Consider the following 24,929-nt stretch of genomic DNA (forward strand, 5'->3'; position numbering starts at 1 on the left):
TATCAAAAAAAAATCTTTTTTTTTTTTTTTCATTTCTGCTAAATTTACCTATGGAATTTCCCTACTCAAAAACTACAAACACTGGTGCATACACCTTAAGTATTCCTTCCGTGTGTAAGCTAACCAAGGCGTTGTATTAATTCAAAACAATTTGTTTGATTTTATTTTCTCTCTGCGGTTTGCAGTGTTCTGAACCCGATTGTTGTATACATTTAGACTTAGATTATGATAGTTTTAATACGGCGAGTAAAAGTGGAGTAGTCAACTATTACATCTGTAAATAATAAATGAAACATTTACCAATTTTCCCATAAATTGTTCGAAAAGATGGATAATATAAGGAAGATTTTCAAATCTCTCCTGAAATGCTCATATTTACTGAATAAAGGGAAATGAAATCTTTGAGTTTTACGTCCCACGGTTATGCCGGTTAGGCTAAAGGAGACGGTGATGATGAGTAATGAATGAAATGGTGGAATGAAGAAAGTGGGAGGAAACGGGAGAACCCCGAGAAAACCCACGCACACGATGTTTGTCCACCACAAGGTCCACTTGGCGGGGGCTGGGATCGAACCCGGGACCCCAAGCACCAGAGGTGAACGCTCTACCACTGAGCCACCGCGGCCCCTGGATAAAGGGATTTTGTTATTAATCTAATAGACTTAAAAGAAAACGGCAAATTTACCTCTATTTTCTTTCTCTTGCTTTTTCTTCCCTGAATTCGGGCTTCATATCTTCTTTGTAACGATTTTGATACAGTAGACACCATAGCCTATATGACTGACATGAATTGTCTAAATTTGCTTGTACTGCATCCGTCAAGGCGTAATGCTTGTGAAGTATAGAAATAGCATCTTGGCGCAAAGGAATATATACCTGTGATTCCTTTACACGTTGGCTAATATTATTTTGGGATACAGAGTGAAATTCTTTCTTGATTGTTTGTATAAACGTCGAAACGAGATTCTGATCATACTTGATATTAACAGGGGATTGCGATGTTTCTTGGTGAAAGGATTTAAACAGTTATGTCTCCAGAACGGAAATAATAAATCCAACCATCTCCTTCCTAGGACAGAGATGGGAAGAGTATCCTGTAAACCGCCATTGCATCCGTCTGAAATCGAAATCTATAGTTATTTGACCTTTAATAGCAATGGGAAAGGTATCTGTGTTGTGTAAATTACCTTGATACGGAAAAATGCCTATGTGTAAACCAAATTTCCTCGCGTGTAACGCCAACGGCCGCGGTATCTAGTTAAAAGCAATACATTCTCACACTGGTATTTTTGCACGATTTCTAAATATTTGAGATTCCGAAATGGGACGAATTTATAATACTGCGCTCATTAATATTAATGATGATTTCAATAACGCAAATAATGATCATCCCACATACATTAAATGAAATCTTTCAGTTTAACGTCCCGCAATTATGGCTGTTTAGCTAAGGGAGATGGATGATTAAGACAAGTGAATGATAATGGGAAAAAATGGTGGAATGAGAAGGTGGGAGGAAACGAGGTAACCCGAGAAACACCACGAACACGATCTCGTCCACCACGAACTTACTTGGCCGGGATCATACATATAAAGTAAGATCATCTTGTATAAACAAAATCGCATATTTTCCTTCAAATTGTATTTAATACATCTGTCATTTAAGTCAATAACCAGCACACAGAATCATACAATTCCTCTACACATAATTCTGTCATGAACCAAAATTCAAGCATTTTCCACCCAACAATTACAAGCAGTGTTCGAAGAAAGAAAAAAAAAGGCGGTATGTTTTATTACGATTTTGACTTGATATAGCGGCTACCTAAATGTTGAAATGCAATGAGGGTATGTTGCCTAAAAGATTGCATTTCAATTTACATAATGACTGAAAAGCACTGGAAAACTTCTCTGTAGTAACTCGGGGTGGGGTGGGGGGAGAGACTTTGATCCCCTCCAACTTTCTGGGGGGAAAATATCCCCTTATGTTGTATTATAGAGAATTATACACGAAAATGGCCAAAAACTGATTGAGGATATTAATAATTTCCTGCAAGAAAACTCCTGGTCCCCCACTCGACTGTGGGGTATTCCAAACACCCCGAGGTCCGCTCCCACAGCAGACAACTTCTAAAACCGTTCATGCTCAAAACACGGCATTTAAATGCATTAAGGCAAGAAGACACACATATACAAACATACAATAACAAAGAAACAATTCAATAAGGCACATCAAAATATAAACTAAGTGAACTTCTTTGCAGACACCTCATTTTAAAAACAAGAAGTAGAAAAATGTTAAGAAAAATGTCGGTGTTGTCAACTTAGAAAGTATTTCTACATAAGAAATAAAACGTGCAAAGCTGTTCGTCAATTACTGTGTATAAAAATGGATTTATTAAAGGTATTTAGCCCAGTGACGGTATGTTTTAATCATTGGAAAACCAGAGACGGTATGCCTTCATCACTGAAAAACCAGAGGCGGTATGGCATACCACCACATACCGTCTCATTTCGACCACTGATTACAAGTGTAGCAGAAAAAGAGCATATTTTACTTGCAGTTAAATTGATGACTTTACACCAAACTCGATCTCCCTGCTGAAGAACATCACTGGCATCTTCAACATTTGTTTTGGATATTTGACTTCGGTGGATTAGTCCTTGGGTGGAGCAACCAGGGATGCGTGCGAAGGCGCCATATTGATGAACTGATGCCACCTGTTAAGAAAAGAAAAAAAAAAAAAGCTAACTGTACAGGAACTATATACAGGTATACTTACACAAATGCCTCCTTTCCTAGTTAATTATTTACACAAATAAATATTTGAACCATCTCCGTCTTCATAAACAGGGTGATTTTTCTTTTTTTTTAAAGAGAGAGGTTAATGATTGAGTTACTTATCTTCCAGAACATAACTCAAGAGGGATAATACTCACTAGCAATTAGATAAATAATAGGGACGCGCACGAGACGAGTCGAGACAGGATTTTCCTGACAAAATTCGAGTCGAAACACGGCTCTTCCAATAGAAAAAAAAATACATTTTTCGAAATAAAGCCTGTATATAAAAAATAAATTTTTAATTTCTTGCGATTTTTGTTCCTATTCGTTTCAAATGCACCATATCATGGTCATAGCGTCCGACATTAACTTATTTTAGATATGTACCGCCTCGTTTATTTCAGGTATAACTGTTGTAGAGCCGTTCCAAATTTGGATATCTATGATACTGTAGCATCCTTAATTGGTAACACTGAATAAATGAAATAGCTGAAATATGTAATAACCTGATGTAGTGCCATTTCAAAAAGTGAAACTTTATACTGAGATGACAACATTGTTAACCTAGTGATATTGCCGAGTATGTCAAACTCCTTCCGACTTTTGATAATTTGGTTGGTACAAAATTTCAGTTATTTCTGTCAATTAGTTTAGAAGTTACAAGGAGGACTTTTTGCTTTAGTAATTCAAAGTAGAAATAACACAAAGTCTCTAAGCAAACCATAATGTTTTTTATTAAAATATCAATGTGTAATACCGGTAATTTTGCCAACTAGCCACACCTCTGGCTTCATTAGACACACTATCTTGTTTGATGTGTAGATAATGTGTCTCATGAAGCCAAAGGTTCAGTTAGTTGGCAAAACTGTTACACATCGATATTTTAATAACTAGTATAATGCCCGTCCCAGTCCTTCGCACGGGGACAATACAATTCATTTTGAACCTAAAGGACACCAAAACTTCACCAATCAACTTAGCGGTACCGAAAACTATGAATTAGACACTAATATCGATTATTAGTACATATCTCTCACTCCCACCCCCAAGTTTCGGGGCTGAATTTCGATTTAAATGGCATCGGAAGTGTCACTGCTCATTTCAACGACCCCGAAAGCTATGGATTCGACACTAATATAGGTCATTTTCGATCATTTTTATGTATATCTGCTCCCCCCAACTTGCACTATCGAACTGAAATGATAAACCATCTCAGACCCGAATCTCATCTTTGTTGAAAATTTGATCGAGATCGGTCGCGTAGTTCAAGACTTACCTATTAAGTTACAAACATAGTCACTTTCATTTTTATATAATAATAATGCTCAGAGACTTTGTGTTACTACTATTTTTTGTTTGTTTTTATAGAAAAAGTTGTTCAATTAGTTTTGTGGCCTCTCAAACCTTGCGCTCTTAGCATTTGCTTCTTGCTATGCTTGTGTATACAGTTTCTCAATGGTTATACTTACTTCTCCAATAAAAATAGTATTCAAAAGAGTATGATCCACCTTTCCTCTAGACATTCTTCAGCTGCGCCCCAAATCTAAACTAAAAGAGAAAGAAAAATATACTGAAATTACGTCAGACTAAAGGAAAGCGACTGATAAAAGACATTATCAAGATAAAATTTAAAAACTATTATTTATGTTTTATTTGTTTAAGTCTTATTATTTTGTTCTAGATGCTGCCATTTCAAGGCAATAGGAGGAACAATTTTGGAACAATGAAAATCACTTTGTTTTACACACGGTCTCTCATTACACAAACTGCTGGAACTCAAAAAATGAAAAATGAAATGAAATTTATAAGTTTTACGACCCACGATTATGCCGGTTAGGCCAAAGGAGACGGTGATTATGAGAATTGAATGAAATGGTGGAATAAAGAAAGTGAGAGGAAACGGGAGAACCCCGAGAAAACCCACGAGCACGGTGTTTGTCTGCCGGAATTCAAAGTAATACCTAGGATAAATAAATACAGATTCACAAAAATGTAACCGGCAACAAGGGCGCCGATCCTGATGAATAGACCTATACAATATTTGTCATAATTTGAATTCAATTTGTCTTAAAATGCTCATATATACCTTCGGCCAGCAAACACATATCTGAATGGGATCCCCCCCCCAAAAAAAAAAAGTTTCAGAGAAATCGGCGCCCTTAACCGGCACCAATTAACTCGAATAGTACGCAGTGTCAGGTATTGTAGAGAAAGTAGTTTCTGTTTTATCACAACTGGTTTTCAGCTAGCCGGAAAAAAAAAATCGTCTATATTAAATCATTCCTTCTCTTCCCATTTACACAAGATCGACATTTCTGACAAATCGCTCCATCTTATTCTACATCACCATCTGCTAACCTCTTTTAAGTCCATATTTGCACAATGTAACCATTCTCTTGTTGGGCTTTCCTCTTCCCTTTTGTGACTTCCAATACTACTTTCTCTCTCTTGTTTACAAAACTAAGAACTACATCCAATCATTATTATATTTTTTTAAAATTTTTATGCTGTCCTAAAGGCTAGACTTCAGGTTTACTGGTCGACCATTGGTGCTGCTAATTGGTAGATCAAACTATGAATTCTTCTACTACGGACATCATGGCTGCCACTCGTTGCAACCCTAGTAATCACCTTTGCCTTTGTTCTACTCTACATGATGCACTATAGACGGTCATTTAACATACCAATACCAGTCAGGAACTGGAAACGTATCCTGTATATTAGCACCTTACACATTTTATGTATCGAAGACAACAGGTGTTCCATTATTTTGATAACGATTTGTATTTCGTGAGAGTTAAAAAAAAAAATCTGCTCTCAAAACAAGGAATAACTTGATAAAAATACTTCCACAAGCATATTATTCTGTTGAAGGAAAATGATACAAAAGTAATCCCCAAGTCAAGGGAATATTTTGTATTTGGAAGAAACATGAGGAATCAATAACCGAACCGAAACTGTTCACGACTCGGGGCACTTTCTCTCCCCCATATACTAGCATAGGCCAACATTTACTCACATTAAATATTCACACTTGCGCAACGTACGTACTATTGGGACGTTCTGTTTAAATATGCATGTTCACAAACAAACAGAGAACATGCGTAACCAAGAAGGCAAAAAGAAAGAAAGATCAAGGAATGTGAGGAACTCCTTGTGAGTAAACAGTCATTCCTCAAGGACTGGCAGGCATTGTTCCACCTTCTTCCGAACTACAGTTCTCCAAGTTCTAATACAGTATGTAAATATATGCCTTTCTTGCATTAATTTACTGTTACTTTTAATAACAAACAGTTTTCATTTACAGTATCCTTGCTCATTGCCTTGTCACCTTCTTTCAAAGGAAAGTCGTTCTATTCAATGTGTTCTCTGAAATTCCTCCTGCGCTGTTATTTCTCACTCTAAAACTAGCTTCTGTTTCTTATACACAATTGTGCGGTGTAGAGTAGGGTTGCCATATTTCAAAAATAAAAATACGGGACGCTACTAAATTACGAAAATCTTTGAAATGCTTAAAATCAAAAGAGGTATTATATACTAATTTACTTTCTTCCATTAGATAGAATTGTTCAAGTATCACATTTTTAGTAATTTTAATACATCTTCTCCTCCCTGGTTAAGCAAACGTAAGCAGATGATTTACCCCTCCCCCTAGTAAGCACCAGGGTTCGATTCCCGGCGGGAGCTCATGTGGTTCTGATTCCACGATAATCAGTAGGTCCACGTCTCATATAGCCTAGCTGCTGAACGGGATGTTAAACTTAAAATCAACTCAACTCAACCCTGCAAGCAATCAAGCAAATTAAAAAAAATCTGGATCTGTTATGTTTCGTGGCTTTCAGAATCTGTTTTAGCTCATTCAAAGTATGATGTTTCCTTTCACATGTTTTCTGTTCGTGTTGTATTTATTTATTTATTTATTTATTTTAAATCGTTTACAAATTTCAGAAGCAAGATTGAAGAGTAAAGATAACAATAATATTGAGCAGTAAAACCTTTTGTCCCTGGCTCAATGAAACGAATGCTCGTTCAATGTCAAAGTAGTTAAATCGTGAACTTAATTAAATCCATGTTTTTATGTATTCCAGTTTCTTTTTTTTCAACTTTTGCCATACTCAGTAGCTGAAAAGAATAATTATATACCTAATCCCGTGAAAAAAAGCAAATTATAATATTCCCTTCCTTTCTTCGCAAATCCGGGACATTTAAGCGTCCCGAGAAATCCTTTCGGGACGCCCGGGCGCAGATCTTGATTCCGTGACGGTCCCGAATTTCCAGGGACGAATGGTAACCCTAGTGTAGAGATTCCCATTTGTCCCCTCAGAAATAACACAAACATAGATAAATGAAGAGGACAAGTGTGTATAATCTCTTTTCGACACGTAGACTAGGAGATACAGTCTTCACCCACTAATTTGTTACCATAGTATCAAATCTCTTCGTCTGAAAATCTTGTGAGTGCAGCTAGAAACGAAAGTACCATTGGCTTCCTCTAACAATACATGAGTTCTAAACTCACACACATCTAAAACGACACATTATGTGGATGTAAATTGCAAAATAACTAAGAACGAGCCTGTGCAAGTGTTACAAGGGTAAAATTGGTAAGGTTTTTGTTGGAGCAACGGTTGTAAAGAGAATACAGCAGGAAAACAAAGTTATGGAACCCTTAGTTTTCAACCAAACATATGGAGCCTTATGCAGAGTAATTTTTAGCGTTATATTAAGAGATTGGCTAACGTATGCTGCTAACTTCCGTATTTAAAAACGCGTTCGTGAAGTTAACAACGATTTATATCAAAGAAGGCTAGCCACAACTTCTTTACAAGGTTATCCAAACACACTGTGAGAATTTAGAGAAGGTAACGTATTTTTTTCTCGTATTGATTTGCTCTAATAGTGTTTGGCCAACCCTATGGAAATATCATGGCTGATATAAATCGTTGTTCGATACAAATCGTTGTTAACTTCACGAACGCGTTTTTAAATACGGAAGTTAGCATCACACGTTAGCCAAGCTCTTAATACAAGGTAAAAGATGACTCTGTATAAGGCCCATAGAGTCTTAAATAAATAAATAAATAAATAAATAAATACATACATACATACATTTTACTCTGCACCGGGTTCGGACCACCACAAAACTTCCTAACTCAACATATATTTGTACCTTTTCTCAATAAACCTATAATTGTTTAACTGGGAAATGATTGATGTAGCATGAAAATTTGATCTCACGCTTCATCTGTACTTTTTTTTTTTTTTTATAAAAGCAATCTATCATTTTTTCTGAAAATATAGGTGGAAACCTATACCTTAACTTACAATTATTTATCGTCTTTTCGGGTGAAGAATAATACCCGTTCAATACTATATAGACGTAGTGGCTTGTAGTATGGCCCCACTTCCCCCAAAGCTGGGATCCCCCCAACAAAAAGATTGTGAGTGCCCACCCGCGCTGGACTAAAATATTTGGTGGGTAGACTATACTCCTGTGTAAGCCTTATTCCATTCCTAGTGGGAAGACGAAGAAATGAATTCGTTCTCAAAGGCGAAAGACGTAATTAAAGTTCCCGAAGAAGTAAAAATGAAGACAGGCAGGTCACAATACGAAAACAGACGGAAGATGAACAACAAATATTGTGCATTTACAAGGTGCGGCAGTGAATCAGGCCATTTTAAAAACGTTATTACGAGAAAATGATGAAATTTATTTGGGTGTAACAAGATGGAATACAAATTAGAAATGAACGCATTTAGTTACTTTAAAGTTTAAGTCACCAAACAGAAAACAGTGTGGTACAAAGTAAAGAAAATAATGTTTCACCGAAAACGTTAACTGCCCAAAAGTTACATGTTGTAGATGACCGCCATTTCGCTGTACACATTGAGTAACTCTTTTGCTAAAGACACCCATTACTCTTTGCAGCATATCTAAGATAATTCTTGAAACTTCTTCGTGAATGAGGGGTTTTAGTTCTGGACATACAGATAAGATAATAATATCTTTGAAAAAAAAATGATAATTTTCTTTTGTGGTGCAATACTATTTTTTAAAATTTTATTTTATGCAACACTGTTTCCTGTTTGGTGATTTAAATTCACAAATAAATAAATACATGTTTTCATGCCTTGTTTGTATTTCAACTTGTTACATTTAAACAAATTTCATCATTTCCTCGTAATAACGTTTTTAAGATCGTTCGATCCACTGCCGCGCCCTCTATTTCCGGAGATAAGAAGCAATATAGAAACCGCCCCAAAAAACAAGAAAAGCTGAAATCAGGTATTTCACAGAAACTACAGAACATAGATAGGAAAAGCACGTGACGTAAGTCTCTAGAAAGAAATGAGAAGGTCTTTATACATAAGTGGATTGATAATGTTTCTATATGATAATGATAATGATGATATTCCATTATTCAATTATTAATGAATGCACATGGTTTCGATATTCGTAAGGAAGATCTGTAGAATTCTAAAGATCAAACGTAACATCGGTGCGTTCTATATAACTATACATCAAAAGTTCGTGAAAGAAACTACAAGATATATTAAACGAAAGAACGAAAGAAAGAGTAGAAAATCCTTTGTTGACTAAAGAGGTGTTCCACACAAAGCCTTCAACCCATCATTACACAAAAAGAATTCCATATTAAGTACTAGTTTATCCTCAGTGTATTGCGTGAGAAGAGAAGAATCCATACAAATGCAATGGTTCGATTATTAAATCATTCATCATAAGACCTAACCAACAGTCATTTTGAAATATTTTCTTTCTTTATTCTTTCTTTGCTTTCGAAAGAAGGGAAAAGGATCGTTTATTTGAAAAAATAATTATCTGCACATACAAACAAAAAATCATGCACCGTAATTTCGTGTCTAATCGGTTACATCTTTTGTCAGCATGTGTGCCAAGGAAAACGAAATGTCTACTACAACTGGAAATATACGTAGAAGTATTCTAAAAAGAAGTTTGATGAGTTTTTAATGAATGTGATACACACATACGTAATAATTTGTGTAATACATGAGTTGTTTATGCATTTCAACTAACCTGTTATAAAATGTTGTATGACATTTTGGCGAAGCAAAATCACCACATTGTCAGACACATTCGTCATCACGCAGCTGCCAGAAGCTGCGTTAGGTGTGAATTAATTTGATCAGGCCTGTATTTAGAAGACCCCCTTAGCGCTACAGGGGACACCTAAGAAGCCCCTATGGACAAACAGGTATTAATAAACCTCGCATTCACCCTGGCAATCCCCTAGCCAAAACTTGATGCATGTCGAAACTCACCCATCGTGATATCGTAGGCAGGTAATTTATACTTTTTTTTTTTGTTAGTAATCTATGACAAGAAAAGGAAATTTGTAATATGGAAAACGAAGATTCTTTTGACTTCATAAAGACAAAAATACATATGGACCAATCCCTTGCAATCTTCGGCCACATAATAAGACTATGTAATACCAACTACAGTAAAACCAACTTGATGTTACAAAATCTCATCTCGAGAGGCGGAAATTCCCATTCTGCTCTTGAATTTCCCGCGAATTACAGAACTTTAAAACTCATAAAATATGAAAAGTGAATCTACTGTATGTCATTCACTTTCTTCAATATATGAGTGAATTTTTCACAAATTCTGATCTTACACGTTTATCAAACATTTTATCAATAAATATCTTCCTTAATTGAAGGAAATAACTGAAAATGTTCACCGAACAAGTACATTTTGTTGTCAGAATTTCATATTTTAAGAATGCTTTTGTCTTCTACAGAATGTAACGAAACTAGACAAGCTTTACTCTCAAGTAGGGGAAATGGGGGCATAATGACCCCCGAGGCAAGATGGTCACCCCGGTATATAGCGGTGTTCCTCTGATGACAGAGAATTGGTACTACTGAACCAGCCGCAATTAGTGTGGCACGAAGTGTTTAGAAAGGGAGATATCGCTACTTTCAATAGCTTGTGAAATAAGCAGAGAAAACCATTTTCATGGTACGTCGATATAAGGTATATAGTGAATATTCTACCTGTTGCTGAAAAAAGTAATTACTTGAATAAAATATGGTACACACATTCATAGTGAGAAAACCATCAAACAATCATGCATGATTTCGTTGTGGAAGATGGTGGGAAGCAGGTAAAGGGTTTTTGAAATTTATATCGGGATTGGGACAAAATGGCCCCTTAAAATTGTACAGGGGACCAAAATATCCCGTGTCGAATTGAGCAGGGTAATATATTACCCTGTGAATAGTATGAAGTCAGTGCTCCTTGTGATCACGACACCCTCACCAAAGGCCTGATATACCTTCCGCTCCGCTGCAGCGGCGTTTGGCCCCAATTTCAACTTGTACACGACCTTATGATGCTCTGTGGAGGCCCCATGTTCACTCTGTCCTTACGCAAGTTCATGGTGTAACTGAACTGCTACAACCAGGTAGTATGTTGGATATACCCGCACCAACAATCGACCTTGGCCTCATCTCCATTTGCATTCAACTTACGGTATGACGGCCAATCGAATACAGACCTTCACAAAAAGGGACAGAACTTTCTTGGTTACCTTAATTTCAAATGTTCAGATATCAAGAATGAGAACTGGTATCACATGAGGGTTATTTATATTTGAAATGCATACACACCATTATCAACAATTGTCGATCCATTGCTGGATTAAGATCTTTCCAACACTTTTCACAATCATCTAACTTGAATAATTTGTTTCCAAGATATTCGCAGTGATACCTAATTTCTTCACACCACCTTGTATTAGGATAGTGTGTAGGTCTCTACTTGTCACTTGTGGTATTCAGTAAAAAGATAAATGTAGGAATAGAAAGTTATATCTATCCTTCTACTATCTCTCTCTCTCTCTCTCTCTCTCTCTCTCTATATATATATATATATATATATATATATATATATATATATATATATATATATATATATATATATATAGATAGATAGATAGATAGATAGATAGATAGATAGAGAGAGAGAGAGAGAGAGACGGTTGTTAAAGAATTAGAATAGCACCACTGCCCTAAATGTTTACTAATTCGTAGTGAATAGAGTTGAAACAAAAACGAACTGTGGTAGAAATGATCAGGGGGAATCACACAGTACTTTCTAACTATTTTTTTTTTAAAAAAAGGAAGAAAACTATCCAGCACTTACAGAGAAAATAATAATTCTTACTACCTCTTACGCACGTTAATTTGCCTCTGCATAGTACATAAAATACCGATGAAAGCTAACTGCACATAACAGTAAGGTAATAACACGCCTCATGTAATGGCAAATAAAATGTATTTTTGCTTACTCGTAAGAGCAGCACCTTTCGTTCGAAGCTAGAGAGAAGAAAATGTCTGCAATTGAGCTCTTTCTTTACATACTTAACAGCTAATGCTAAGGAAAATGGTTTTCTCCAGTACTTCTTAATAGTCAGAATACATTTTATGATAAGTTCCGACAATAATCTATAAATTATTTCTATGTAGGTATACGCTACAGGTTTATTTAATTCACAGTAAGACGTAAAACATATACATTTTTAATCTTCGAAAAAAAAATAATAATATAGAAATTAAACAAAACGAACAAAGTTGTAATTGAAGTTTGGAATAGTGAACTGAATACGTATATATAAGAGAGTATATCTTTTTCCTGAACACATACTGGAAGCTAAGCTATAAAGGATTAATTTTGTACAGGGTGACCACAAAGTCACTTTACCCCTGAAAATAGGTAACATAAACCACTAAATATACGTAAATAACTACACGGAAAGAACTGAATGACATGAACTACAACGCTTTCGAGAAGATTTATCGAGACAGGAAACATTAAGTGTCAAAAGGATCAGTCTGTCGACCGTCATTCTCATGGCAAAGGATAATACGCTACCAGGTTCTGCGAGATATTTTGCGGAGCGTTGCAGGTGTAACTTGAGTGAAAGCTTGTTTCACAGCTTCTATCAGTTCGGCAGTGGTATCGTAACGGTTTTGTGCAACGATGCCCTTTATGAACCCCCATAGCGCATTATTACAGTGCTGAAGTCTGGGCTTCGTGGTGGCCAAGTAAATGGTGCGGGCAGATCCGGACTACCACGACCAATCGAATGCCGAGGAAAGACTTCCATAAGATATTCGAATGCGGCAAGGGCATAATGGGCTGGTGCCCCATCATGCTGAAACCAACTTGTCTCTTTGATTCTGTGTTCCTCCAAGAAAGGAACAAACCAGATATTTCTGCGAGTAATTGTCTATATATAATATTTGTAGTTATTGATGTTGATAACCATGGGCGGCGATTAGGGGGGGCAAGAGGGGGCAGTTGCCCCCCCACTTTTTAAAAGTGACCACTTAACTCTTCTAAATTATATCATCTATTTTTCTGTGATAGGCTAGAATCTTCATTATTCGATTTAAAAAGTACCAAAAAAGCTTTCTACTTCTGTTTCTTTCTCAAGACTGGAGGCATTGTAGAACACGTTACATATGCTTTCACGCCTTTCTGCGTCGAGATGTAGTGTGACTACGTCAAAACTTTTAAAAAAATTTGTTATGACTTTTTTATTACTTTTGCAGGGCTTAATTTTGCACCTAGAAGATTGAAATTTTGCACACACATTCAGTGCACCTCTTAATATTTTCCACATCCTTTTCAGATTTCTGCGATAAAACGGGGTGGTCCAGAGGGGCAAAAAGGTAAAAAAGTAATTTAACAAAGATCTCTTTTTCGTGATTTTTCCTCCTCAGATACATGATGGAGACATGTAAGTGGTACCGTTTGAAAGAATGTTCTGTTCTAAAAAGAATGATGTACGAAACATGATCCTATTATAAATAGAGATGTCTCAGGGAATTTTTACCTGAGATCTTTTCTTATACTAAAATCTGGAGTATTATAGAGATATATAGACTGGAGGCATTGTAGAACACCTTACATACGTTTTCACGCCTTTCTGCGTCGAGATGTAGTGTGATTACGTCAAAACTTAAAAAAAACATTTTTTGTTGTGATTATTTTATTACTTTTTGCGGGCTTACTTTTCTACCTAGAAGATTGAAATTTTGCACACACATTTACTACACCCTTTAGTATTTTTCAGATTTGTTTTAGATCTCTGCGTTAAAACAGGGGGTAGAGAGGGGCAAAAAAAGTACAAAGAAGAAATATTTTTTAAACAAATAATCCATTTTTTCATGATTTTCCAACCTCAGGTACAAGATGGAGACATGTGAGTGGTACCGTTTAAAAGTATGTTCTATTTTGAAGGGAATGATGTACGTACAATGATCCTAGGATAAATAGGGATGTCTCAGGAAAATTTTATATTACATCTGGGGCATTGTGGGAATGTTCTTAGCTCATTGGTAAACATTTTCCCGCACTTAAGTTTCAAGATAGAAGCTTTTTTATATATACACATTTAGTACACCCCTTTCTTATTTTTCAGTTGATTTTGAGATCTGTGTGTTAACATAGTGGGTTCAGAGGGGATCAAAGTTTGAAAAAAATAAGAAAAATTCATGTTTCCCTGAAAATTTCCCGCCTTAGGGACATGATAGGAAAACGTAAATGGAACCGTTTGAAAGGTTGTTCTATTCTGAAGAGAATGAGGTACTAACCATGATCCTAGGATACATAGGGATGATGCTGTAGCTGATTGACTGAAATTCAATAATTTACCTTTATAGAGCCATAATCTAAACTGGTTAATGTATATAGTTTAATTTGGAAATGGAAAGTTTTTGCATATATTACTGGTTCATAGAAAAAGTTGTACCATATAATATTTGTCGTTGCGTAAGTGGGTATTGGTTATTTGTCTTCCCGTGGAGTTAAGACAGCTGCAGGAATTGCGTTTTAATTGCAATTCAAAGAAATTAATATTACAATTGTGTCGTAGCATATGTATTTACTGTCTTTCATTTTCTAAAAGTAATGACACATTTAATGGCAAGTGTGGAACTAAAAATGTAAGTTGTTTATTAATCCCCAGTTTCAATATAACTTCTACAAAACAAGCCTCATTATTCCTTAGTATGATTAATATTATCCTTTCTATTTATTTGTTTTGCAAATATGTTATTAAGTAATCTGATCACACAATTTTCCAGACAGAATTTAATGATGTTCATGAGCAATGAATGAAGGTTTAGTACCTAATGCGCGTTGCTCTTGTGAATTTACTTTATTAAATATGAAACACGATATACGATATTTTGACTGAAAAAGATAGTATCCTATTAGTTATACAACCTTTCGCCAGACAAATTGTTAGAAACAACCAGGAAAACTAACACTGATATACAAATATTCAGATCATATCTTGCCCCCCCACTTTTAACGTCCAATCGCCGCCACTGTTGATAACTGTTGCAATATTTAATATCCAAGGAAGGACAACATATCCAGCGCATTATACCCTGTATCTCTTCGTTCTTGACTCGAGTTGAAAGTCTCGCTTTAGCACGAAGCTTACTTGAGAAGGAATCTACTGTTTAACGTCGATATAAAATAAAACTTGGGTTAGTATGAATGGCAAGTGCATCGACCGGGAATCGAACCACAGGCCACGCGGTTTGTTGACCATAAACAAACATGAATGCACCTTCGTTTGTTTTTTATTATTATTATTATTATTATTATTATTATTATTATTATTATTATTATTATTATTATTATTATTATTATTATTATTATTATTGAAGTTCCGCTCCCTTTTCAGCAACAAGGCTATGCGAAACATGGACCTATAGTTTAAGATAAAATCCAGAATGTGTTCAAATATCAATGTTCTCCCGCCAGGAATCCAAGCTGAGACCCCGTGCACTGCCTATGCTCTTGTCTCCAGGTTCCATTTCCGGTGACTTCATTGCCTCAGTTTTTACTTTAGATTTTGACTCATATTACCTCTGTGTTGAAAAGGACATTAAACTCTAATCAATCAATTAATCATGAGTGCATTTAAAACGTCTAATCAATCAATCAATCAATCAATCAATCAATCAATCAATCAATCAATCACGAGTGCATTTTAAAACGTCTAATCAATCAATCAAGAGTACATTTTAAAACGTCTAATCAATCAATAAAGAGTGCATTAAAAACGTCTAATCTAATCAATCAACCAATTAAGAGTACATTTTAAAACATCTAATCAATCAATTAATCAAGAGTGCATTTTAAAACGTCTAATCAATCAATCAGCAAATTAAGAGTGCATTTTAAAACGTCTAATCATATTAAGAGTGCGTTTTAAAATGAAGTTCTCATTTGATGGGCAATATTGTTGGCAGTGGCGGCCGGTGGATTGTGGTTTCGGGTGTTGCAGTACGAACGATAAGAGACAGAAGATATAAAGTTGACTCATTGACTAATCAGCATAACTTTAGATGCAAATGCTATGTGACATGTTAAATTACATAAAATTCTGTTTTTTAAAAATAAAAAATGCAGAACATTTTATCCGATTAATCACCTTAATTAATTAGTAAGTTCATTATCCTCTCTTTGATTGGAGCAAATCTGTCTAATACATGCTGGTTGAACTCTGGTATTCTTATTGTCAGGTCTTTTTCGATGGAAAGCATAACCAATGGTGATAACCTTTCTTGGGACATTCAATTCCTTGAAAGTGTCAATTCTTTTTCATGTAGAAAAATTCTTTTCGTCTTTTGCTGACGCCATAGGTACAGTTAATATTAATTTCAGAAGCTTTGTAGATTCACTAAATATTTTTTCTAGATTATTGCGAACGATTCATTCTAGCAAACTCAGTCCCTAACAGTGATCCGAATTCCTCTTCAGCGTTGACTGAAGAGAGTTCGTAGCAGAGATTAGTGTTATAAAAAATGTACATTGAACACACTTTATTCACAGTTTATCCAGGAAAATTTAAAATAAATTGAGGAAATGTATCTGGTGCAAACAACACTATTGCCATAAGATATCCTGTAAACATTCGAACACTCCTGAATTGCCCTTTGCTTGTTTTGTCTAAGCCTTAATTGCAAATTTTTCCTCAGTGGAAAGATGGTCAATGTTTTTTTTTTTTTTTTTTTTTTAAGTTATTTACAGAAGTCATGGTATACAATTCATTCAGAATTTGTAGGTTATTTACAGAATTAAAGCACACACAAAATTAAACCTAATAATTAAAAACCAAAACAGCTGATACAAAAGAGGTACTGGTATATGAATTCCGAATGTTACAAATTCATACACCAACACAAACACATGCGCGTAAAAGAAAAAAACTACATTCCAAATCATCTGTCTTGGTTGTTACGCAATGCACGATGAACACAATATACTTCTACATGAGGCGAAACAACGCTTACCAATGTGATATGTTCTGGAAAGGAAACCTCGAAACCCGCCAGATGAAGGATCAACATGTTACACAAGCCAAAAATCAAAGAACATCAAAACAAACAGTACTGCCAGTTCTACACCCAGAAATGTTAACTGGGAGGGATCCAAAGTATTTGAGGGAGGTCCAATACGTATCATAATATGGAACCTGTCTTATACTGCACCCGAAAAGACGATAAGTACTTCTTACTTATTGTCACCAAAATTTTTAGAAAAAAAATGATAGAACGATTATTTCTATAAGAAAGAGTACATGATGAGGCGTAAAATAAAATATTTAGCGTACATCAATCGTTTGTTAAACAAGTATATTTCGTTAAGAAAGTCTACAAATGTTAGTCAAGTTTCGAAATTTTAGGGAGGTCCGGACCCGGTGGACCTCCCTCATGGCTACGCCCCTGAGCATTGCTAACTAGTCCCAAATTCAATGTGGCGTTCCCTATCATAGAGTTTTATCTGGAAATTATCATAAGTATAAAATATACTTATTTTATAAAAGAAATATGTATATACTAAAATATTAGGCTACCCACAGAGGGAGGGGGGCGAATCTACATACTGACTTATTAATATTTGATTCACAAATTACTGTAGAAGAAACCTTTATTATCAATATAAGCTAACAAGGGAACCTTCCGAAAATGATAGTTGCAGTGAAAGATGTGACCTATACCAATTGAAAGAGCTGTAACAGAGATGAGCATTCCCCAAAAATTAGCTGCCCATAGCAATAGGTTCAAGAAACATAAGGAGTGGAAGTTCGGGAAACAGCAAGGTTGGACAAGGGGGGAAAAGTGCAAATTCCGAAAAAAAAAAGAGGGGCACGGCAAAATACAATGCTGACAAGTGATGTATAGAGAGAGACTTGCCACAACAGAGAACAAATAAAGGCCACTAGTAGGGTAACAGTGTTGCCAACTGCAATGAAAAGTACATGTTTTGTAAAGAACACTATATGAAGTGAGTGTAATATTCAGTGTCAACCTGTCATGTAGAACATAAGATATGACGTGTATAATCAGTGTACAATCTAACAAAAGAAAATAGTAAAAACAGAAGTACGAAAAATACAAAAAAGATGGAGTTGGCCATAATGCGCCACATTTGATCTCGAGCTGTACATATTAGAATGAACAAAACAAGAAAGCACCAACTATGCAGGAAACCGACGTACCTAGAATCGAAAAGAAAAACGAGTTCCAAAGTTGGCAACACTGATCATGAAAATCCAGACAATTCTAATATAGTTAGGTCACTCGCTTCACAAAAAGAAAATTCCGACAACAGGCATTACTCGGAATGCATCAATGCTGGAGTGGTTGAGGGAATGTCAAGTAGGGGAACATGAAATGGTTGGGTTGAGCCAACAACCGATAATAGAAGTAGTGAACATTATGTCATGGTTGGGTCGTGTGTGGGAATATGCAGGGTGTCCCACCAAACTTTGTGACCTGAAAGATTTGCAAAACGAACAAAAATGTGACGGATCCAATTGTGCAGGGATGTACCAAAGTCAGGGGGTTATAAAAGTCTGTAAGAAGCAAGTGCCCACAGGATCCCCATCATAGGGCCCCATGAGCCAACTTCAAACTTTCAAATGGCAACAGGGACCGAGTGGTACCTCTTTCAATAGATCATGGAATGTGCAACAATACCTATAGGAAACATTTGCTATATGAAGCATGGTTTTTAAAATGGCCGCCACAAATATGTTGTGTCTTAATATGGCATCGAACATTGTGATCTCAAATTGCTGCGAAGCGAAAAGAGATGTTGCAAATCCAATTGCACAGAAATGTACTCATGTCGAGGGCCAAGAAAACTTTGTAAGAAGCAAGTCCCCCAGAGCCACCATCATAAGGCGCGAGGGGTCAAACGCAACATTTCAAATGGGAACATGGGGCGGATGATATTTCTTTGGATAGATGCAACACCGCCTATAAGAAACATTTGCTATATGAAGCACGGGTTTCCAAATGGCTGCCAAAAATGCACGATGTTCTTGTCCCTGAGCAGATATTTTTGGCGGCCATTTTGACTTTTTGTCAACTCTTCCGAATATTAAGGCCTTCCCAAATACAACCGCAAACATGCGGAAGAGTGATTTAAGCGTGTTTTATGCCAACGTGTTTGGCCAAGTTTGGCAGAAAGAAACCTAACTGATGTTGTGCTACTTGTTAATTCTTGGACAGCGAACAAAGACACCAACTTGCTCTACGAGCATTTACCATCTGGAGTGAATTTCAAAGTTGATCCCTCCTGGTTGTACGGGTCTGATACAACCACTTGATGTTTATGTTTTTAGACCATACAAGAACTTTGTGCGCTACGTTACAGAGCTTGTGTTATCAGACCCTCACTTTAACATTTGATCCCGCGAGAATTTTCCGAAACTTCAAGCCTTTATTAAAGCCTTTGATTATGTTTGCTTTCTGCAGGTGTGGATATGTGATAGAAAGACCACCAAAGGTTCCGACACTTCTTTGGATATTCACAGGCGATCATTATACCATGTGTGACGGATTGGCAGTATTCCGCTGTGCTCAATGCAAATGTACCTTCTGTTTGGACCATTGTCTCATCGAACAATTGCACGTACAATGTTGACGAGCATGCACAAATGATGCGAAGACTAATGCCTGTTGCCGGAATTTTCTTTTTGTGCAGCGAGTGGCCTAACTATATAGAATTGTCTGGATTTTCATGATCAGTGTTGCCAACTTTGGAACTCGTTTATCTTTTCGATTCTAGGTACATCGGTTTCCTGCATAGTTGGTGCTTTCTTGTTTTGTTCATTCTAATATGCACAGCTCGTGATCAAATGTGGCGCATTATGGCCAACTCCGTCTTTTCCGTATTTTTCGTACTTCTGCTTTTCTATTTCCTTTTGTTAGATTGTACACTGATTATACACGTCATATCTTATGTTCTACATGACAGATTGACACTGAATATTGCACTCACTTCATATAGTGCTCTTTGCAAAACATGTACTTTTCATTGCAGTTGGCAACACTGTTAAACACTGTTAACCCCACTGGTGGCCTTCATTTGTTCCCTATTGTGGCAAGTCTCTTTCTATACATCACTTGTCAGTATTGTATTTTGCCGTGCCCCTCTTTTTTTTTTTTTTTTTTCGGAATTTGCACTTTTCCCCCCTTGTCCAACCTTGCTGTTTCCCGAACTTCCACTCCTTATATTTCTTAAACCATTTGCTATGGGCAGCTAATTTTTGGGGAATGCTCATCTCTGTTGCAGCTCTTTCAATTGGTATAGGTCACATCTTTCACTGCAACTATCATTTTCGGAAGGTTCCCTTGTAAGAATTAACTTGTAAATGCGGGTCTACTTTTATTTGTTTTCTCCTCTACTAAATATTTTCTTTCTTATTTTGTAATTCTGCAATCACTTTTTTAAATTGTCATTATATTGATTTGCTTCAGTATGGTCCCGTAATTTAAAAATATGAATGCATAAAAACAAATTCCATTTGTTAATTGCTAGTGAAAGAAAGTTCAGAAATCTTATTTAGCGCGAAAAACCTTCTCGTTCACTGGAAACCGTGCTGTGTTGCAGAAGCACTGCAACGACCAGTCCCTTTAACTTCTGAGATAGGGGAAAGGAGACTTAACATTCGCTCCAATTCCCGCGCTGAAGGAATCTGGTCGTTGTATGCTCGCTGCAACACAATATAAATTAGGGACTCTGTGACGGATTATTTTTTGCTTTTTAAAACGGATTAACGGAACGGACAGTTACAGAAGTAAAAAATATGTTATTTAAAGTGTATATATGCGAGTATTAAAAGTAAGTTTTCTGTTCTTTACTACTATTGATAATAATATTTTTTTTTCTTGAAATACTTTGGTCGTTGCGCAACGCTGCAACACTAACATTAGCCGCCACTGATTGTTGGTAACGATGTATATTATAGCTTCCTCGAGAGAGTACTTTAAAGATAACTACAGTGTAGGAGCCGTGGTGGCTCAGTGGTAGAGCGTTCACCTCTGGTACATGGGGTCCCAGGTTCAAACCCTGCTCCCGCCAAGTGAACTTTGTAGTGGGCAAACACCGTGTGCGTGGGTTTTCTCGGGGTTCTCCCGTTTCCTCCTACTTTCTTCATTCCACTATTTTATTCATTTCTAATCTTCAGCGTCTTCTTTAGCCTAGCCGGCATAACCGTGAGACATAAAACTCAAAAATTTCATTTTTACAACTAGTGTTATTTAGCAATGATGTATTTACCTTTACTCCAGATTTTTTTTATTATTATTTTATTTACCTTCGATTCTCATTGCCAAGAAACCTCTGCCAACAAATACATCTCTATATTTTGACCCACGCACTCAAGCCTCTAATATGAACAATATTGGGTATTTATGCGTAAACAAAGACGGTGCTTTTTTTTTTACCCCGTTTCTTTTTCAATGTCACGTAAATAAAGACGGTACTTTTTTTTTTTTACCCCATTTCTTTTTCAATGTCACTGTGATATAAGATTAGATAGGTCCTTGAGAAATACTGTAACGTTGCTTCAAAATTTTCAGAAACACTGATCCTAGACCAAGTCTTCTTCTTGTTTTTCCTTTTTATCAAATGCAAACATAAACTTCAGAACATTTCACTGGATTTTAAATAAGAAAAAAGAGAGGTTGTACGAACTGCAATGTTTACCTTTCCATTTATCACCAATGTAATAGCTACAAGGATCTAAGAAACAAGATCATGAGAAAAATTCCAAGGTAATGCATAAGAATGCTGGACAAAAACTTTAATTTTTACTTATTAAAATATACAAAAGAAACTAATGTGAATTTTTCCCTCGACCTAATTTTCTTATGTTCCCCAGCACAGCACTTGCATGGGAACATAACTTATTTCTTTCTTTCTTTCCTTCTTATTATTTGTAATGAAAATTACTTCTAGAAAGCTCTTCCTTTCTTGACTAGTGTTTTAAAATTTCCGGAAATTTTGAACCGGCTGGTAAAAAAATAGTTTTTTCCGGTTTCTTTCCGGAAAAATTGGGAAAATAACAAATACCTTTGTATTAGGTTAGTTTTACTAGTAATGAAACAGTTTTTTTTTCGAACGCGTGAAAAATGTAAATTGAGAAATTTTAATATTGTGAATATTAAAAAAAAAAAAAAAGCATTCGAAAATAAAACTTGTAAATATTCTTGAAAATTAATAGTCTGCACACATTTTCTTTATGTGCCTTTTAGTCGTTTAGGCCTATTCCTGGTTGTGCATTAATTACACAAATTTTATAATTGCATACACATCTACCACCATGAAGGGTTTCTGTTGCAACAAATAGGGCTCTTGAATGAAAATGAGTTCTTAAGTGCTCTTTGATCTAGTGACATTTTTATTAATTTTAACTAAATTACTTATTAAAAGAAAGAGCAGTAGGCAAACTTCACTAATACTCATGCACTAAGACACATAATTACTATTACGTAATATTCAAATACAGACTTTAATATAAACTTTATGTGCAAAATTTTGTACGTAAACGAATACCTGTTTTTTAATGCGACAAATTATCTACGTATATAAAATGAAAGTGACTTTATTTGTAACTTAACAACTCTTGAACCACAAGACTGATCTCGATAAAAATTTTCAATACAGATGAGGTTCAGGCCTGGGATGGATTTTACCATTTCAATTTGAAAGTGCAATTTGGAGGAAGGAAGTGCGGATATATATTGAAAATTACCGACCTTAGTGTCGAACTCAGTTTTCTTAGCTGCTGAGATGAACAGTGACATTTCCGATGAAGCATAAATTGAAATTCCTTGAAATTTCGAATTCAATTTTTTTCCGCGATCACTATACTTTTTTTTTTTATCCCCGCTCGAAAGTAAAAATGAATAACGATTGTAGAATATCTTTTGCTCCTCCTAGACCACTACATTATTTTGATGATTTTTGGTAAAAGTGTTTGTGAACCAGAGATGGAGTGGGTCAGTAAGTCATGGGTCAACAGAACCTGACCCACTGCGACCCACCACCCACCGTGACCCACTCTGACACTCTTACCGACCATGACCCACTCTGCTCAGTGTATTGTAAACAGCATCTTCTGAACACTGGTGAATTTGTCTACGTTTTACTTTCAAGGCCTCCATTTTTCTTCCTTTCCATTTATTTCTATTTACTTACTTGAGATGAGTACGTCTAACTGAAAAAAGAATTTAAGGCACTTTTGGACATTGCTATTTGTAATTGTAATAATAGCAATAGGACTTACTACTTGGCTTGCGAGACACAGTTGAATTTTACACTTTTTTCCCTTTACGTTGGTCTAGCTTAGTTTGATTTGAGACTTTCAAATTTCATCCTATTTTCCACTCAAAAGTTTCTGTAATTCAACAATGAAATAATTATATATGATCAGTAAACAAAAATTCATCGTAATATGGCCCATAACAAATACTTTACCATTTTATATCGTAAAGGTCAGATTGTAACAGAGCGGTCATTATTGTAACAGAGCGGTGCTTGAGCGATTGACTGTAGAAATTCAAACTCCGATTAGTGATAATTTCAGAGCCTTGTTTAATTATAGGTGTTAATTCTTTAGTAGGGATGCGCACGAGACAAGTTTTGAGGCTGTCTCGTCTCGAAAATGTGCTGTAGAAGCTATGTCTCGACTCGAAAAATGTATATTTCTCTATTGGAAGAGCTGTGTCTCGACTCGAATTTTGTCAGAAAAATCCTGTCTCGACTCGTCTCGAATGCATCCCTATTCTTTAGTCAATGGAGAGGAGGGCGTTGATCATGGGTCAGAGTTCATGACGATGGGTTTTGGTGGGTGGTGTATCAGAGTGGGTCAGGGTGAGTGGTGGTTCATGGATCAGAGTGGGTCACGGTGGATGGTGGATCTAGTGGGTCATACGTCACGGTGGGTGGTGCGGCATGAATCAAGTTTTTATTTCATAAACCCTGACTTAACATACGCTTTTGGCACATTTTTGGCCAGGGAGAGAAGGGGGTAAGGGATGACATGTAAAAATGATCGAAAACGACCAATACGAGTGTCCACTCCATAGTTTTCAGAGTCACTGGAATAAACAGCGACGCTCCCCAGGCCATGCCGTGCTATTAAAGTCCAAATCCATTTCCCATGAGCATCTTACACGGGGAAGGGATTCAAATAAAGTACTTTCCATAAACTACTCTCCCCGTGCAAAGAACGGGCATTTCAGCTAGTCATTTATAACCTCGAAGTTGTATAAGGAGGCAAACCACAATGTTCAACTCACGAAACGGTCACAAATCTCTTCGAAAGGTCTTCCAACCCCTTTAAACACAACTGTGAACACAATCAATATCTGAAACCCATTGCAGTGAACAAATGAGTTATTTTCTTTCACTTAATCGATTTATTGATCTGTTTAACATCAAACATATCTGGTATTTGGAAAGGGGGAAGATAATGGAAAGCACAGGCTTTTCCAAACACTAAATTTTCGACAGTCTCCTGCTGTCTTTTATAATTCATTGTAGCTGGCAACACTTTATCTTAAAAATGAATAAAAGATGATAACTAAAGAAGAGAAAAGTAAACGGAACATATAACTGATTCAGTTTTTGATTAGTTAATAGAAATAAATCAATTTTACAAGTTTTGTTATATTTTCACAGTCTAGTTAATTTATTCCTAAGGTAATCTATTTTTTTTCTTTCTTAGAACACAAGTCGTAGAAATCAACTAAGAACTGTCACAAATTTGAC

General features: G+C 36.0%; 1 protein-coding gene across 2 annotated transcripts in view; it reads right to left on the minus strand.

Annotated features, from left to right (window-relative positions):
- Positions 1 to 24,929, minus strand: part of LOC145686734 (uncharacterized) — a 274,285-nt gene that overhangs the window by 37,298 nt on the left and 212,058 nt on the right. The window contains exons 3-4 of one of the 2 annotated variants that reach the window (XM_081760353.1): positions 4,255 to 4,328; positions 2,563 to 2,721 (exon numbers count right to left, since the gene is read on the minus strand). In XM_081760353.1, the coding sequence (XP_081616479.1) occupies positions 2,563 to 2,721; positions 4,255 to 4,308 (213 nt within the window). In that variant the 5' untranslated portion in view covers positions 4,309 to 4,328. Of the gene's footprint in view, positions 1 to 2,562; positions 2,722 to 4,254; positions 4,334 to 24,929 lie in introns of both variants that reach the window. The other variant, XM_081760354.1, reaches the window with a different exon arrangement.

Source organism: Thermobia domestica, chromosome 5 (genome assembly GCF_964235325.1).
Source record: "Thermobia domestica chromosome 5, izTheDome1.hap1.1, whole genome shotgun sequence".
NCBI lineage: Eukaryota > Metazoa > Arthropoda > Insecta > Zygentoma > Lepismatidae > Thermobia > Thermobia domestica.